Here is an 18,169-nt window from a genome sequence, read left to right as displayed (position 1 = left end):
TCGTTCAGAAATAAGTATTGTAAATCTCTAGGTACGGTTAGTACCTAGAGTAGTACATGAAAAATCGGTGCATTTTTAAGAAAAAAAAAATAGGGTATAATCAAGGGACTGCCTTGTAATGAATAATAACTACAAATTATATAATGATGAAAGCGAAGTTTTTTTTGTGGCGAAACGGCAACATTCAATGACATAGCCAGTGTCGTAACTTTAGGGCCATTTACAGATTCAGGTACTACCGTAATCTCTTCTTCTGCTTCAAGGAGATAAAAAAACACATTGAATCATTTTTTTAACAATTTATACATTTTCAAGTTAATATACAATAAATAATCATTATAATAAATTAGTCACAGTTACAACAGATTTTGAAAATATTGGTATAAAGGATTTTTACTTTACATAATATTATGTACTTAACTAACACGTAAGTATGGTAGACTAGTTACGATAGCAAATAGCACTTCACGAGGTATAAAGTCTGTTTAAATACACTTTTTTATTTCTTGCCCTAACAGTAGGAAGAACTTTTTTGAAAAAAAATGAATGTAAGTTGTGGCAACTGGCAATATTAAGTTGGGTTGCCACTTCAAACTTCACAGGAGACGCCTGCTTAGAGTGCTTAGTGCAATGATATAATTTGGCTTTATTTTTATCCTGAAAAGCTAGATAGCCTGAGCACTTAGTATAAAATAATGCAGATATGTTTATCTATACTTCTAAATTAATTTTCGAACACGTTGGAAAAGACGGGACCAATTTTTTGATCACGTTTCTTAAAATCAATTCTTCACAGTTATTAGCTTTCATAAATAAATTGTGCAGGTCCAAAAATAATTATAGAAAATCATTTATACAATTCAGTTTACCTAGGAATACCTACTTAAGTATCAAAAATAGCAATAATACATTGGACTGTCTAGCCGAGGCCAAGACTATTTTTTCTCCAAGAAAATAAACCATAGACGAACATAAACTAATACATATTATTACTCTTTAATTATTGTACTTCTCTTAGAAATATCTCTTTCAAAAAATCCAATGAACCTAAAATCTCATTATTTCACTAGTTTAATTCTTGGAGAAAAAGAGTGAAACTTCATAAAAACTACTTCACAAGTAATGCTACATTACAAGAAATCCCAGTGCCCTTTTGGGTTACGTCACAATGGCTTTTGGAAGTTTACGTCACTACCATATACCTATGTCACTTAGGGTCTCTCCACATTTATCGACGCGGAATCGGCTAACGCCATCATCAGAACAGCCTTTACGTGGACAACGTAATAAGGGTGTTGGTGTTGACAATAGCATTCGCATCGGCTCGGCTAGGACGGCGAGTCGCGATGTCGGCCAACATGCCGAAATGAATCGTTTGTCTAGCTGGTCGACGATAAGTCGAGCAGTGTGGAGATACGCCCTCGAATTAATCCGATTCCGCGTCGAAAAACGTGGGGAGACCCTTAGTTAGTCCATAAACGACGAAGTTCAGTGACCGTTATTGCTACATGGTCCCATTTTTCACGAACATATTTTTAAGCGCATCTTTATCCTGGTCCTCCTTTTCTTTTCGTAATCTCTTTATATTTTCCAGTTCTTTATCTACAGTGGCTGCCATGGACGGATTTAAAGATTTTAACCTTTTGAAATCGTCTTCTGCGTCATCGGGGTTCCAAGCGCCGACGTGCGCTTTGCCTCGCCTGTATAACGCTTTTTCATTATCTGGAAAATAATATCCTGTTATTTTTACCACTTTAGAGAATACACACAGTAAAAAAAACTATTGTTACTAACTCCAGTTTATCATTCTCTTTATTCTCCATAGACAACTAAGTAGGCATGAATAAAAACTATACCTTTTTCAAATTCTAGGACAGTGTTGCAATGTTCTATGACTGCATAATATTCTCCATTAAGCAGCTTGCACTGTGCATAGTTGAGTAGTATGGGTAACTTTATTTTATTCAAATCAGCCCATTCTTCATCTCCTTTTCTTTCCCTGTAATATTGAATTTGTTATATTCGTATTATGAATCATTATTTTTACCAACAGATGTTGAACTATTGATATCTTGTTTGGTAGTATTTTTCAACAGACATAGTAAAGGTACAGAACTAAGAATCTTGTGGAATTTCTCAATGAGCAATAGTTGATAGAACACTATCATCAACATACACTAGGCTAATTGTCCTGGGATTACCGAAACCTGTCCAAACATGTTTTTGCTACTAAATTACTAATGTCTTGTTCATATGTTTTTACTCAATTCAATTGAGTATTATGTTTACCTGATCATAAGCTGTTCACAAATGCCCAGAGCCTCGTGGTAGGCCTCCTCAGCCTCTTTGTACTTCTTCTGCACATAAAGTTTGTTACCCTTTTCTCTGAGCATGGGTATCAAATCCGTTCTCTCTTTAGCATTCAACTGCCACAACTCTTTTTCATATTCATCTGATCTTTCCACTTTTAGTATTTCTAGAATTAAAAAAGTTTTGCAAATATTTTTAATTGATTATTATGTACAATGTAGTGTAATTTTGCAAAGATAATATTTTTTCAGGCTTTCAAAAGATGTTATTGGTTTCTGATTAACAGAAAGAAGGTGACAAAAGACAATATTTATATAAAGAAAAAAGTAGAAAGCCAGCAGCCGAAATTATAATCAAAATCAATAAACCCTAGTGTCTAAATTGATATCTATGGCATACAATATTGAATAAAAGATAAGATAACAGTAGAGTGGTCCTCACTTGGCTAATATTTTTTCACAGAATTGACAAACATATAACTGATTTCATATGGAGAAGTGTTGAAAGGGGACATAAAAAGGCTGTTCTCTCATAGAGCGATTGATGACTGTCTCATTATTTTTATTTTTTACGCCAATTTTACTTATTGGGCAAAATTGAGAGAGAACAATAACGATAAATAAGTAATAATTCAGGACATATTCAACTGCAGCAGTTTCTCAGCCAAATCCCAGGGACTAAAGTTATAGTATGAAATAGAGTTTAAACAAAAACTATAAAATATTTATAAATCTCACCTATAATAAACTCCAAATCACAGGGGTTCTTCATCAAGTCATCGAGGTCTGCATGGCCAAGCCCCTCAGTGTGCAGAGTCATGGTACATGAGTGCTTTACCCTGCGGGGGTCCTGTCCCAGTTCACGTAGAGTTTTTGATATGAAGGGGTAACTGAAGACTAGCTGGGAACATAAGAATATCCTGTATTGTTGTACTTAGTACATTATTTTAAAAACATTTAGTAGTCTTATTTTATTCATGAAATATCTGTATTTGTTTTTAAAATGAAATACTGTATGTGTTTAAATGCTTCTGTTCACTATGTATGAGGAAAAGAATAATAAGCATACAGTTCTTATCTGAAAAAGGTTCTTTAAAAAGAAAGGTCCTTAGTAGTCCAGTTATAGTTTATTTCTATATTAAGTGGTATAAAATATGCTTAAAACAGTAACCTCTATTACCTCTTTCTGAACTTTGAAGCTGGACACTTCTCCGACCGCCATCATCTTGACTATAGTCTCCCATACTTCCAGTTTGAACTTATGGCCTATCACCAAAACCATGGGCTCTTTCTTCCCTATCTTTCTGCTATCATCCAGCAGAACTCTCTCCTTTCCAAGTTTCCATGTTTGGAAATGGAAATGAACCTGCAAAGATTATATTTTTAATCCAAAACAATGTTTACTTTTTGGATATCACTAGAAGAATATAAATGACTATACCTTACTCCCATTGGCAATAGGAATATATTTTTGTCCAGCGTAAATAAGATTCTTAACTACGGGGGCGATTTGAGTCATTTTATTCAAGTTATATGGCACAGTTGATTAATTACTTAGTAAATAGATATTTGTTTTTATAAATTCACAACCTGTGAAGGACTATTGAACAGAGGTGACAAACAGAAATTATGACACTGACAGCGTTGACAGTGACATATAGAAAATGTTGCCAGTCTTCAATTTAGGCCTAAAGGTTTGATTTCACTGTGACGACAGGCTCCCTCTCTCTCTGAACATAAAAACCGTAAATCAACAGCTAATAGAATATCATCTCTTTTTGTTTCTTTCCGGTTATAGTTCGTTCTCACTCACTCTTTCATTCGTGTCATATTTTCAAGCGAAAATTATAGTTTTAATTTATTGTAGAAATTACAATTAAAGTAGCATTTAATTAGTTAATCAATTATTTAAGTATAAGGTGTAACTGTTGCTGGTTAATCCTAAGTTACAATGGCTGATTTTCTGGAGTCAGAAGCGGAGGAAAGCGAGGTTAGTGAAAAGTTCATCAAGCTTGTGTTGAATGCGAAGTAAGATTACGATTGCGTAGTTTCTGACGATGGTTGCTGGTAATTTGTAGGTTGATTCTGAAGATGAACAGCCAGCGGAGCGGAAGAAGCCAAAGCGCAAGGCTGCCGTGCAAAGTGACGATGAGGACGAAGACGAAGAAGGTATTGTTGACATCGTGCACTTTCTCCTGCATTACAAAGTCATTATTATCATTTAGTAAACATAATTGCATGTCTACACACAATGATGATAATGAATGCGCCTATGACGCTTAATTAATGTTGTCTGTACTGCTTAATTGGAACTGTTAAATGTGCTGATATTGTAGACAACAATTGGAAGATGCTGACACACTTTTCACCATGTGAATGAAATAGTTTATTACAGTTATTTGAATGTTCTAGAACATTTTAAGGTATTTAGTAATCCGCCAGGCTGTATCTGAAAATGTATTAATAAAGCAATATACTTATTGTCCTGTACACATTAACCTATTTGGTTATGCTAGGATCCATAAGTCTGTAATACTAAAAGATTAAAAAAAATAATCCTCTATTCCTATGTTTGCATGGGTTTTCAGACCCCTGACCTGCACAGAACAGCTGCATGCAATCAGAGAAGCTTTGAGATGATAACACTTAGATATGTTTTTTTCTATTTGCTCATTTATGAGGCTTATATTGTCTTTCAGATGATGAAGAGCGTCTCCGAGAGGAACTAAAAGATTTGATAGATGACGCACCTATAGAGGAATCGGGGAGTGATGGGGAGGACTCGGACGCTAGCGCAGGACCAAAGAAAAGAAAGAAAAGTGATGATGAACTAGATGATAGATTGGAAGATGAGGATTATGACCTCATTGAGGAGAATCTTGGTGTTAAAGTTGCCAGAGTAAGTAGACTTTGTGTATGCACTGGTTTTTAGTTAGATTTCACTAGAAAATTCGTTTTTGATTATGATATGGTTTTTAGTTAGATGATTTGTTAAACAATCGAAGATTATTATGATTTTATACTTCTTGACTATCCCTGTAATGTCACCTTTCAAATTGTTCTTAAATTCTGATTTATGTAATCCTTTATGCATGCTCCATTTTACTTATCATAGTAATATTCATAATTTAATTTTGCCTCTTTTATCTCCTTGGTAATGGAATCATTTGACTTAATATATCCCACATCCCACAGAACAAATTCAAGCGTCTGCGTAGACTGGAGGATGATGACAGTGACAATGAAGGGAATGATGACCCTGAGCTTGAGAGAGAGGTCATTGCTGAGAAGCTGTTTGTGGGAGGATCTGATGATGTAAGTTATCATGTTAACATTGATTACCTTTTTTTTGCAGTGCCTACTACTATTGCTAAATATTATTGTTCAAACTCCCAAAATAAGTATGCATAAGTTTCTGATATGTTGTTATTAAAAACACTTAACCACCTTTTTATATAATTTGATCATCAATAAAGATTTCTTATATCTGTCTCAATAACTCCTTGATGTTTAGAGATATTATGACTCCAGAACATGTATGTCTCCTAAAAATTCAAATACCTATAGGATAGTTTTTTCAGGGTTTTTTCTCATTTCACAATTTATTCTTGTGCAGGAAGATGAAAACCGTTCAGAATCGGCGGCGCCTCGCGGCGAGGCCGAATATGATGACGAGAATGAGGACTTGGAGTCAGACGCTGATGATTTCATTGTAGACGATGACGGAAGACCCATAGCGGAGCGCAAGAAGAAACGGAAGCCTATATTTACTGATGCGTAAGTCTTATTAATATAGAGTAAAATATATTTTTAAAAGAAGATCATCTACTATGTCATTGTATGAATATCTATCTCTAAATTATCTTCTCAATTAGTTTGTTTTTTTAATATAATTAAGTATGCATACTGGATTTCACTATCACTACTGATGGACAGATTGTTTTGCCAGCCGCTACGCTTTTACTACCTTTCGTCACGTCATGTGACACGTTGGGCACGCGAAATACGAAAGCAGAAAACCGACAAGTTATTATATACTCGATTTCGTCATTTTATATCTATACTAGATTCCATCCGCCGTTTCATTCGTGAATCGAGGGAACTTCTTCCCTTACCTGGCGATAACTATCATGATTCCTTTTTATAAAGAAAACATGTATAGATAAACTCAGTAATTTTTCGGAGAGTTGGCCCACAAGTCCAAAAACAATATTATAATAGACAATTGTCTTTGCAGTTCCCTCCAAGAAGGTCAGGATATATTCGGCGTAGACTTCGATTACGATGAGTTTGAGAAGTATGGCGAGGAGGATTACGAAGACGAAGAGGAAGAGGACCTGGATGAATACCTGGAGGATGAGGAGGAAGAGGGTACGTAACTATTAGATTCGACCCAATTTAACATACCTATATAGCGTTAGATATTAGCAAAAGAAACAAATCTAACCAACCAAACCTTTTTAGAGATGTACTAGATGTTTCTTTGTACACGAAATATACAAATTACTTAAGTGATGTAGAGTCCCCAACCATAATATACCTAAGTGATGCGAACATACATAGCATACCTACATATTTTTTACTTCATTCAAATTTATTAATTTAATTATATTTTTTTTGATTTCTTAACATAGGTGAAAAACGTAGAACAAAGAAAGGTAAAGCCAAACGGCCGAGCAAGAAGTCTATCTTCGAGATATACGAGCCTAGTGAGCTAAAGAGAAGCCACTTCACTGATCTCGACAATGAGGTTTGTAATGTTTTTACCTTTTTAAAATAATATTAAATTAATATTCTCAGCAATTAAATTTGAAGTATTAACCATTTTTTATATTTTAGTATTTTTTATTTAAATCTTAAAAACGATCAAATTACACATTTAATTTTAGATCTTGAAAGGTTAGCTAGTTAATTCATTGGAATGTATTTCTTGAACACTAACGTTACAAGACTAAAATCGACTCAAAATATTTATAGTGCATTTTGGTTCTACATAATTCCATTCAGAACCGAAATGAAAACAAAGGAGATTGCTAGCATACTATAATATAATAGTGTACAAAAAAAAAAAACAATTTTCAATATCCTTTTAAAACTACTTCAAAATAGATTCGTAAAACCGATGTTCCGGAGCGCATGCAAACGCGCGAGGTACCGATCACGCCGGTCGAAGAAGGCAGCACGGAGTTAGAAGATGAGGCCGAGTGGATATACAAGCAGGCCTTCTTGAAGCCACCTGTTTCTAAACCCGATGCGCAAGAGGCTAGGGAGAGGACGCGCAGGTTTGTAAAAAAATTTGTTATGTGAGAACAAAATAGGTCAAAAAAATATTGTGGTGTTTATGCTGTCCATTGCACTACACGGCTCTATTATTCCTTATTATCCTTTTCAAACAACCACAGCTTTTAGGGCCCTTACTGCCGCCAGACAGACAGAAAAAAAATGTATATTTAAATATCAATATTTAAGCCCAAATGTAAATAATATTATTTTTGCCGGTAGGAGGCGATGTATGTCCTACCTACTTTTCCAATTTCAATTTGTGTTATATAAGTCTCGATAGCAGAGAATTTTCATGTTTTATAAAACACTAGACCAGTCTTATACACTTTAGACATCGTCTCACAAACATTACATCACCAACAGGGGCAGCAGCACAATAACGAAGATACGTCAAGCGCTGGACTTCATGAGGAACCAGACGCTGGAAGTGCCCTTCATAGCGTTCTACCGCAAGGAGTACGTGCAGCCGGAGCTCAGTATCAACGACCTGTGGAAAGTCTACAAGTATGATGCTAAGGTGAGTCGCGACGCTTGTATACTCCCTTATGTACTACCTTACATACTCCCTTATGTACAACGTTATCTACTCCATTATGTACTACCTTACATACTCCCTTATGTACAACGTTATCATCGGGCATCTCTGCTCATCTTTCCTTCCTCTGTCATCTTACCAAACTTAGTTACCAACATAATTAAATATGTCACGCAGTGGTGCCAACTGAAGCAACGCAAGGAGAATCTTCTCAAGTTGTTCGAGAACATGCGCGACTTCCAACTGGACAAGGTGATGGAGAACCGTGACGCGCCCATCCCTGAGAACATGAGGCTTATCAAGGATGAGGATATTGAGAGGTGAGTGTTTGATATGTAACGAAAGACGTTAATAGGCTCCTGATTACCACAACAGTATGTAACGTAATTATTATTCTTCCTATCCTAATTATTATCTTCTATTTCTATTATTTTTCATAGGGTTGTAGAACAAAGTGTTTGGGAAGATTTTTTTTATTTCTATCTTTTGTAGGGAAGTTCCAAATTGTTTGTGCCGGTAAGGGCCATTCCTAATATCTAGTATCTATAGTCAATCTATCTATAGTATTACTAACGAGAGATAGGAATTTGACATTGCTTGCATTAGGGCTAATATCAAAATTCTATCTCTACCGGCAAGCCGTCAGTCAGACTAATCTACCAACATCTTTTCTCATACAAAGATTTGGGAGTTCTCGCCATAACAAATTCATTGGTATCCATTTTTACTGTTGTTCTTTACTAAGTAAATAATTGTGTCTAATCTAGGTTGAAGAATGTGCAGACTCCAGAAGAGCTGCGTGATGTCCACACACACTTCCTGCTGTACTACTCCACGGATCTGCCTGAGATGCAGAAGTTGCAGCGCACCAAGGAGAAGAAGAAGAATTTGGAAGAGAAAAAGTGAATTTTTTGTGAACTATGATATAGTTGCTTGCAGAAGAGAGAGGCTGGGGCTCTATTTCATATAGGGTCACAGTATTAACAGTCGTTTCCCGCGGTTCCACCCTGAGTCCCGAAGAAACAACTCGTATGTCCCAAAGCTGGATAAATAATATTTTATGCCTTTTCTTAGGCTCTAGTTCGGCAATATACATATAAGACAGAGTTACTTTCGTATTTATAACACGTTATGATATAATTAAACATTTAAGTTACTCAGAACAAACCCGACCAATATCCTTCTTTAAATAAATATTCTTCATAACCCCACCTTCTCCAGACGTCTAGCTCGTGAAGAAGCTGACAGGAACGGCGAGGACCCCGACGAGGCGGCCGCCGCGGTGGAGGCAGCCGAGCCTGACGACGAAGAGGTCACGGAGGTCAAGTACGCAGTCAGGTCCGGACCTTACGAGCTCTGCAGGAAGGCTGGCATTGGTGAGAATTACATTTTAGAGTCATTGATGTTTGTGAAAAGAGTAGATTTGACTTTTTATTCCTAGAAATTATGACATTATCCCAAAGCTTTACGACGAATACATATTGATAGTGTTACAGGCTGAAGATTGTATTATTATTATGTATTGTTGCAAACCAGCTTCCACTCACGGTTTTACCTGTGTATCGAGGGAAATAATTCCAGCACTCGGATAAAAAGTAGCCTTATATGTTATTCTGATGTATAAATTAAAAAGCATTGTAGTATTAAGTAGCACTCCCAAGATTTATAAAAATACCTTCAAAAGTTTGCGCTTGAAGAAGTAACAAACATCACACAAACGCTCGCTCTCGTCATGAAAGTGTGATTAACAAACTTGTTCCTACAGAGCCCTTGGTGAAGAAGTTCGGTCTGACTCCGGAGCAGTTCGCGGAGAACGTTCGCGACAACTACCAGCGACATGAAGTGGAACAACAGCCTGTGCCGCCGCTTGAAGCCGCTGCCGAATATGTAAGTAATTTCTCACTTTAATATACTATTAACTTAAGTGTTAGTAGCTAAATGCTCCTAAAAGGTATGTCAAAATTACGAAATTCTGGTTTCGGCCCCTTCACATTTTAACATGAGTACATTTCTTCAGTGTATACAGGGATAGTCGTCGGTTTTGTGTTACCATTTTATTAAAGTTGTCTCAAAAGGGCTTCAGCGTGTTGGCTTTGGTCCCACGTTCGCCTTCCGAAAACCCGGCGCTATAGTCTCGTGGCCTGGTAGAGACGTACAAAATAATAATAATTTATGTATTTATAATTAATGCCATGCCATATTATACTATTTGTTTTTCTTTGTATTCATTAGTAACTTGAAGTAATGCAAAGAACTGCTTCTAACTTAACATTCCTTCATAGACCGGCTCAATCGGCTCAGCAGCAGAAGTAGTACGTCGTGCGGTATACATGTGCGGCGTACAACTAGCTCGCGAGCCGCTGTTACGCGCCACGTTGCGGGACGCGTTACGCGACCGTGCTACACTTACTGTCAAACCTACGCCGAGAGGACTCAAGGAGATTGACGAGAATCATGCGTGTTTTGGGTGAGTTTACATATATGTATTTTCACCTGTATTCACCTGGTTTCACCTGTATAAAGTTTAGTTATGTATTTACTGACTGTTTCACCTGTTGTTCTCGTACCTGGATAAAAAGTAGACGGTGTAACTCGTACATAGTTTAGCTTCTCGACAGTAAAAGACTTTCAAATTGGTTTTCAGCGAAATTTTTCTTAATTTCTTAAGTATTTTATTAATCTCACACTTTAGCAATCCATAAATGCAGGATAACTCTGTAACTATCTTCATCATGTATGATCAAACAGTAAAAGCGTACAAAAATCCAAATTGAGAACCACCTCCTTTTTGGGAAGTCAGTTAAAAAACTACAAACATCAACGAAGGCGATTTTCTTTGATGACATCACAAATATTTTTATTTCTGTATACAGTTTGAAATACATGAAGAAGAAGCCAGTACGTGATCTGACAGGCGACCAGTTCTTGAAACTGACGATGGCTGCGGAAGACAAACTGTTGGAACTTAGCATCAGTGAACAGATTGAAGGGAACACCACTATTAGCTATCTGGAGGAACTCAAACAACTTTATCAGAAGGTCGGTTCATTATGTAGAACTATCGAAATAATTTATATTAAATAAAAACATACAAATATCCGAATTAAGAACCTCGTCTTGGTTAAAAATAAACTTTTTAAATAGTTGAGAATTAGTTGTATCTCTGGATTGCACAGTATTTATCAATAAACAAATAATTAAACCATTAGGATCTATATAGACCTATAAAATCTCGTTGTCTCCCCCACTCGACAAGATTCTGAAAATAACTTCATTGTAGTAAAACAAGTAATGCATGTTATCTGTACCCTTCTCCCACCCACTGATACCTAAAATTCGTTATTGCGCTGTGACTCGCGTAATTTTCGTCACAAAAGTTAGGCGAGAACCATTCTACTTGGTTATATTAAAATGTATCGATATATAGGACGAGTTCGCAGCCACGGTAGAAGCTTGGAACGAGCTGCGAGCCGAAGCCGTCACTATCGCGCTCACCAAAATCGTGATGCCCGAGCTGCGCCGGGAACTGCATGCCGTGCTGCTGCAGGAGTCCAAGGAGTATATACTCAAGTGAGTTAAAGAGATATAAAAACTATTGTTGTATGCGGAATTGTTCGAAAGAGTGACCGCGGCCCTGGTACATAAAAGACCTATGAAGGAACCTCATGGATTTTAGTCAGTAAGAGTCTGACACTCCCTCACCGCTGCTGACCCACAACGGGAAGAGTCATTTCCCATAAAAAAAAAAACAAAGTCACCTGATATCATGTGTGTATAGTATACCTTGCGGAATAAGGAAAGCATATTTTTTCATAGATATAATGTTCATTACAATACAGTATTTCAAAGCCAGTTGGTTTGTAACTTTAAAGAATATCTACTAAATGATTATTTTCTTTGTCCGCGCTCAGATGTTGTCGGCGCCGACTGTATGACTGGCTGAAGGTGGCGCCGTATGAATCCAGGGTATCAGATGACGATGACGAAGAGTGGTCTGATTCTAATGGTGAGTTTACACATCAAAATAACTTACCTTGATGTAAAATGGGTTCTTAAAAAAGGACCGACTTCAGTGCAACTATCGTCTTGGACAAAATGAATAGTTTAAAGTCAGCACTAGTGCCACGATCTTTTTGGACCACGTTTTATAATAAGATCGAGTTCGTCCGCTTCTGTTTACATATTTATATCTTCCCTGAGGTCTCTGTCTGAGAAAGCGAGAAACTCACATAAAAATATATATGCTTTATTTAGAGGTTAAAGCATATTTGACAAGTGTCAGAGTCAAAAACGTTTATTGAAACGGAGCTAGTTTTTAGCACTTTTTTACGTCAACAATTACAAAAGGACAGCACCCCTAAATTACCCTCATTTCACCACTTCCTAGTGTTATTAGTGTGGTATTAGTAAGTGTTTAACAAGCTTCTGTTTGTCAGGTCTCCGCGTACTATCGCTGGCGTACGTCCCGGACCGGCAGCACAGCGCCTTCGCGTGCGTGGTGGGCGCGGGCGGCGAGCTCGCCGACCATCTGCGACTGCCGCATCTGCTGTGCAGACGCAACGCGTGGGATGCCAGGGAGAGGCAGAATAAGGAGGCTGATATGACGGCGCTGCGGAGGTAATATACGACAACAGTAATTGTACTGTCTCCTGAGCTACAAGCTAACCACCTAGTTCAGGGCCTAGGGGACAGAGCTTCTGTGTATTGTGCCATATTGTGGTTTCAATAAAGAGTTTTTATAGTAATTAACAGCTTAAAATAACACTCAATAACTCACAAGAGCAGCACTAAACAACGACACTCAACAACTCCCACCAACAATTCTCAACAAGTCTGCAAAAACTCTAGGACATTCAAAAAAGCTCTAACAACAACTGCTAACAACAACACGCAACATCGAATCTCAACAACACCCAACTGCTCCCAACAACAACTCATAACGCCCGACAACGACGACAATGACAGCTGCAAAATAAAAATGTATTAACTACAAATACAACTATCCAACTCCACCAAAGTTGTTTTTTGCGACGTCATAATTTCAGCAAAACATACCAATTCGTTCACATTACAACATTGTCTCAACAGATTCATAATGCGCAAGAAGCCACACGTGATAGTAATCGGCGGCGAATCCCGGGAGGCTATCAACGTGAAAGCCGATGTGTCTGACTGCGTACAGCAGCTGGTGGAAGATGAGCAGTTCCCCAGGATACCCATAGAGATTGCTGATAACCATATCAGCAAGATCTACAGCAATAGTATTAGAGGACGGGTAAGATTACTGTCTCATTTATTTGTTTAACGGCCAAGTTATCGAACCTATTGATTTGTTCACTGAAGAGAGGAATTTGCCATAACTTGTATGATGCTAATGTCAAAATATACAGAACACTAGGTAGATAGGTCCACAGTATATCTACATAACTTTTTCTTACTGTTACAAAAATGCTTACTTTCATATAATCCGATTCAGCTATTTAACTTCGAAAGCGTAACAAATGAACTCTCATTCGTATTTATTCATTTCGTATCGAAAATTAAATAATATGTTTTCCCCATAGCACGACTTCAGAGAATACCCCGACATACTCCGTCAAGCGATATGCCAAGCTCGCTTACTGCAAGACCCTCTCATGGAAATATCACAACTGTGCGGTCCCGACGAAGAAATACTCTGTCTCAGATATCACTCCCTGCAAGACCAAATACCTAAAGAGGATTTACTCGAAGGCATAGAACTTGAATTCGTAAACAGAGTTAACGAAGTCGGTGTCGATGTCAACGAAGCAGTCCTAACTGGTCGAGGAACGGAATTACTTCAATTTGTCTGTGGTCTCGGCCCTAGAAAAGCTCAAGCACTAATAAAACTCTTCAAACAAACTAACCAAAAACTCGAAAATAGAACGCAACTCGTCACAGTATGTCACATGGGTCCAAAAGTCTTCATCAACTGCTCAGGTTTCATAAAAATAGACACGAGCAGTCTCGGTGATAGTACAGAAGCTTACATAGAAGTACTGGACGGTTCCCGAGTGCATCCGGAAACGTACGAATGGGCCCGAAAGATGGCCGTCGATGCCTTAGAGTACGAAGATGAGGACGCGAATCCTGCTGGAGCGTTAGAAGAAATTCTAGAAGCCCCTGAAAGACTGAAAGATTTAGATTTGGACGCTTTTGCCGAAGAATTGGAACGACAAGGTTTCGGTAACAAGAGCATAACTTTGTATGATATCCGAGAGGAATTAAACTCTAGGTATAAGGACCTTAGGGTTGCGTATCGCTCGCCGACCGCTGAGGAATTATTCGATATTTTAACTAAAGAGACGCCAGAGACTTTCTATGTAGGAAAGATGGTGTTGGCTTCAGTAGTTGGTATCACACATAGGAAGCCTCAGAGAGAAATGTTGGACCAGGCCAATCCTGTGAGGAACGATGAGACTGGATTGTGGGAGTGCCCATTCTGCCACAAAAATGACTTCCCTGAGCTTTCTGAGGTAAGTCTGTGTAATTTTTGTCTTATAGATTCCTGAAACTCTTTAAATATCCTGTATTTTTTTAACAATAGTGTATCTCTTTTATCTAAGACTATCTCATTCTATTCTAGAGTAACTTATAATAAAAATGAAATCTAGAACTTTTCCGCTTTCACCTATTGAAGTAGCATGTTTACTAACTTGATTATTCACCCATTTTTAATTCATCAGGTATGGAACCACTTCGACGCCGGCGCATGTCCGGGGCAGGCCACGGGTGTTCGGATTAGACTCGACAACGGCTTATCCGGGTACATTCACATAAAGAACCTTTCGGACAGACACGTGGCCGACCCCACGGAACGCGTCCGGATCGGACAGACGGTACACTGTAGGATATTGAAGATAGATGTCGAAAGGTTCTCTGTGGATTGCTCTTCGAAATCTTCAGACTTGTTGGATAAGAATAATGAGTGGAGGTGAGTGTTTAAAATGACAATATATTTTTTTGACAATGGGAGCAATTTGTTTTTTTTTTTATCTTATAGCAGTAAGGTTGCTAACTACAAAATAAAAATAACTAGTAAAATATGTACATACATCTTATTGACATGTCCTTACAAAGTGCTTAATTTTGTATTATATTTTTTTTCTTACGTATGTGTTGCAGCCACATTCCTTTCCTCGGTTCTTGAGTAGCTTTAGTACCAAAGAAGAACTACTACATAAACATAATAAAATCCTTTTAACTTTCCCTAGGCCACCGAAAGACCCCTACTACGACCAAGAGGCCGAAGACAAAGATTTACGCAAAGAGAAAGAGGCGAAACAGACTAAAGAGCGCATGCAGTACGTGAAGCGAGTGATAGTGCATCCCGCTTTCCATAATATATCCTTTGCTGAGGCTGAGAAACTTATGGACAAGATGGCGCAGGGAGAGGTTATTGTTAGGCCTAGTAGTAAGGTAAGGAATAATATATTTTTGATATATTTGCATATAAATACAGGATTTGTTTAGATATGGTCAGCAACAAAAGTCCATTAACATAGTCATAATTCCGAGATGTTTGAACTTTTGAACATAAAGTTTTAAGCAAAAGATATGTTTAGTGACTTCTCTGATTTGTTTATTTCTTTTTTCAGTTGCTTAGGGAGATTTCGGTGTAGTTTTGGTATATTGCTCATTTTAATTTTTGATCGTGTTAATTTTTTTTTGCTGAGTTTTGCGGTTTGTTGAGCGGTGGTTGAGATTGGTTGTCTTGTTTCAGGGTTCGGATCACCTGACAGTAACGTGGAAAGTAGCAGACGGTATTTATCAACATATTGATGTCAGGGAAGAAGGGAAAGAAAATGCCTTCTCATTAGGTTTGTAATTTAACATATATGTTCATTATTGATAAAATCGATTGAATAATTTACTTATGTATTTCTTTAATTTGTTTTAGGTCGAAGTTTATGGATTCAGGGTTCCGAATTCGAAGATCTCGATGAAATCATAGCGCGACACGTGACACCCATGGCGGGGCTCGCTCGAGACTTAATCGCGTACAAATACTACAAGCCTTTAGGCGGCATGCGGGACAAGGCTGAGGAGATCCTCAAGGAAGAGAAGGCTCGCAACCCGAACAAGATTCATTACGTTATTTCCGCTGCGAAGAACTACCCTGGGCGGTTCCTTCTGTCATATTTACCTCGAGCCCGCGTTACACACGAGTATGTATCCGTCACGCCTGACGGGTATAAATATAGGCAGCGTACGTTTGACTCGTTAGCTGGTCTGCTACGCTGGTTTAAGGAACATTTCCGCGAGCCGCCTCCTGCTGGTACCCCCGCCGCCCGCACCCCCGCAGGCCGCACCCCGCACATGTCGGCGTACCACACTCCGGCCGGCCACACCCCCGCCTTCCACACGCCTGCACACACCCCCGGCCCCGCCTACGTCAACACGCCCTACACGCCGTCCGCTCAGACGCCCTACATGACGCCCTTCGCTGCTACACCGCGACAGCCGGACTTCATGCCGCCGCCTGCAAGAGTCCGACAGCCCGCGCCTTATACTGAGCCTGCTGATTGGCAGAAGGCTGCTGAAGACTGGATGCGGCGGAATAACCGGGAGCCGTCGAGTACTCCTCGTGCTTCTGGAACTCCCCGCGCGTCCCGCACGCCTCGCGACGGACGTGATGCTCGTGATATGCGCGAACCTCGCGAAGTTCGTACGCCGCATGCTCACAGCTCAGGGCGCTCGTCCCGTGCTCACTCACTGCGATCAACACCTCACACCAACACCTCGCCTCGCTCCATGTCTCTGGGTGACGCCACGCCGCTCTATGACGAGAACTAAAGACCACTAAACTACGCAATTTTGTTTCGATCCGACGATTTTGGTATATAAAACAAAATAAAGACGCGTGTGTGTACGAAACTTATTCTAAGAGGCCAAAATCGTCAGGTATCCACAATTTGCGTAGCGTTGATTACAAAGCGCCTGCCGCTCGCTTGGCGACCTAGCGGCCTCGGCGAGAGGATGTATACAGTATTCGCTAACGTTATTCCCCTGTTCCGTTTCCACACCTGTATAAACTCCCTCGTATGTTTCGTTCCAAACTAGGCCTCATCACTAGGTAGGTGGTAGTTAATTGGTCGGTCCGCGCGGAAGCACCGTGTCTCCGCGCGGCCGAGCCCGTAGATAGCTAGAATCCGTTTACGATGTATATTGAGAGTTTTGACTGTGTACTCCTGTTATCGTGCCGACCTTCATAGCATCGAGCTCTATGGCGTCTTGATAAACATTGTAAATCTAATGATATTTTATTACCTAAGCGTATTGTGACCGCGGTTATGAAATTATGTCGAACTATTATTTACATAATTGTATAAATAATACAGGAATACGTAACCAGTTGGTAACTGTATAATAAACGATACCAATGTATTGGTAGTGTCATGACAATGGTGAATGTTTACTGCTAAGACTGCTTTCATATAATCGTCGAAATGCATATCTGTAACTGCACGATGAATTCATTAGTTTGTTTCGCTGTACATTGACAACGATATGTAACGTTGTTGGTCGCGATCGATTTTTAATAACTGATTTTTATTTGACGCTTGTTTGAAAGCATTTATAATAACGAACTTAATTTCTATTGTGACTAAATTACTCAAATAGCAATAATATGATTTGTGAACGCTAAAATGTGACAAAAGCGCAAAATCCGCAGGAAATGCCTTAGCGATGGTTAGTGAGCAATGGAATCCTTGATAATTTATTCACGACAGTACTCTTGGAAAATAATAAAAATTATGACAATTTATATGCAGAAGTTTTATTCTAACATCCTATACCTAACATATGTAAAATTAAAGGGACACGATAAAGCGATGATCTATTTTACTCACTACATACAAGTTCTTCTAATCAATCATTGATTCGGTTCTTCAAAAGATAAAAGAACCTTAACTATAATAGTAAGAGCAAGATTAAGCATTATTGATACACAAATATTACCTACTTGGTACACATAAAACTGATCTGAAAATCGCAGGATGTCTTAGTTAAACGCTAA

General features: G+C 38.5%; 2 protein-coding genes across 2 annotated transcripts; one reads left to right on the top strand and one right to left on the bottom strand.

Annotated features, from left to right (window-relative positions):
• Positions 1-284: 284 nt before the first annotated feature.
• On the bottom strand, positions 285-3,975 carry LOC110383633 (AH receptor-interacting protein). The gene is made up of 6 exons (XM_049838468.2): positions 3,751-3,975; positions 3,490-3,675; positions 3,048-3,210; positions 2,290-2,476; positions 1,857-1,999; positions 285-1,722 (listed from the first exon to the last, which is right to left on the bottom strand). Exons 1-6 carry the CDS (start codon positions 3,826-3,828, stop codon positions 1,505-1,507), a joined length of 975 nt encoding a protein of 324 aa, XP_049694425.2. The 5' UTR covers positions 3,829-3,975; the 3' UTR covers positions 285-1,504.
• A 137-nt stretch (positions 3,976-4,112) lies between these two features.
• On the top strand, positions 4,113-17,917 carry LOC110383563 (transcription elongation factor SPT6). The gene is made up of 24 exons (XM_049838467.2): positions 4,113-4,299; positions 4,388-4,478; positions 5,009-5,208; positions 5,505-5,624; positions 5,926-6,086; positions 6,547-6,680; positions 6,944-7,059; positions 7,419-7,591; positions 7,956-8,109; positions 8,305-8,447; positions 8,895-9,029; positions 9,349-9,503; positions 9,893-10,014; positions 10,410-10,594; positions 11,001-11,166; positions 11,555-11,697; positions 12,039-12,133; positions 12,564-12,744; positions 13,216-13,402; positions 13,692-14,624; positions 14,835-15,082; positions 15,363-15,567; positions 15,872-15,968; positions 16,049-17,917. The coding sequence occupies exons 1-24, from the start codon at positions 4,261-4,263 to the stop codon at positions 16,942-16,944; spliced, it is 5,079 nt and encodes a 1,692-aa protein (XP_049694424.2). The 5' UTR covers positions 4,113-4,260; the 3' UTR covers positions 16,945-17,917.
• The last annotated feature ends 252 nt before the right edge of the window (positions 17,918-18,169 follow it).

This window comes from Helicoverpa armigera, chromosome 8 (genome assembly GCF_030705265.1).
Source record: "Helicoverpa armigera isolate CAAS_96S chromosome 8, ASM3070526v1, whole genome shotgun sequence".
NCBI lineage: Eukaryota > Metazoa > Arthropoda > Insecta > Lepidoptera > Noctuidae > Helicoverpa > Helicoverpa armigera.
This window is presented reverse-complemented; position numbering and strand designations above follow the sequence as displayed.

What these genes read in the sequence shown, in the direction of transcription:
- LOC110383633 (XM_049838468.2), bottom strand. Translation starts at nt 3,828, where the DNA reads ATGACTCAAATCGCCCCCGTAGTTAAGAATCTTATTTACGCTGGACAA. An exon ending in GCTTCAAAGTTCAGAAAGAG is followed by an intron (nt 3,211 to 3,489) that starts GTAATAGAGGTT and finishes TTATGTTCCCAG; the next exon opens with CTAGTCTTCAGTTACCCCTT. An exon ending in TGTCCTAGAATTTGAAAAAG is followed by an intron (nt 1,723 to 1,856) that starts GTATAGTTTTTA and finishes ATTATTTTCCAG; the next exon opens with ATAATGAAAAAGCGTTATAC.
- LOC110383563 (XM_049838467.2), top strand. Translation starts at nt 4,261, where the DNA reads ATGGCTGATTTTCTGGAGTCAGAAGCGGAGGAAAGCGAG. An exon ending in TTGAAGCCGCTGCCGAATAT is followed by an intron (nt 10,015 to 10,409) that starts GTAAGTAATTTC and finishes ATTCCTTCATAG; the next exon opens with ACCGGCTCAATCGGCTCAGC. An exon ending in GAGAATCATGCGTGTTTTGG is followed by an intron (nt 10,595 to 11,000) that starts GTGAGTTTACAT and finishes TTCTGTATACAG; the next exon opens with TTTGAAATACATGAAGAAGA.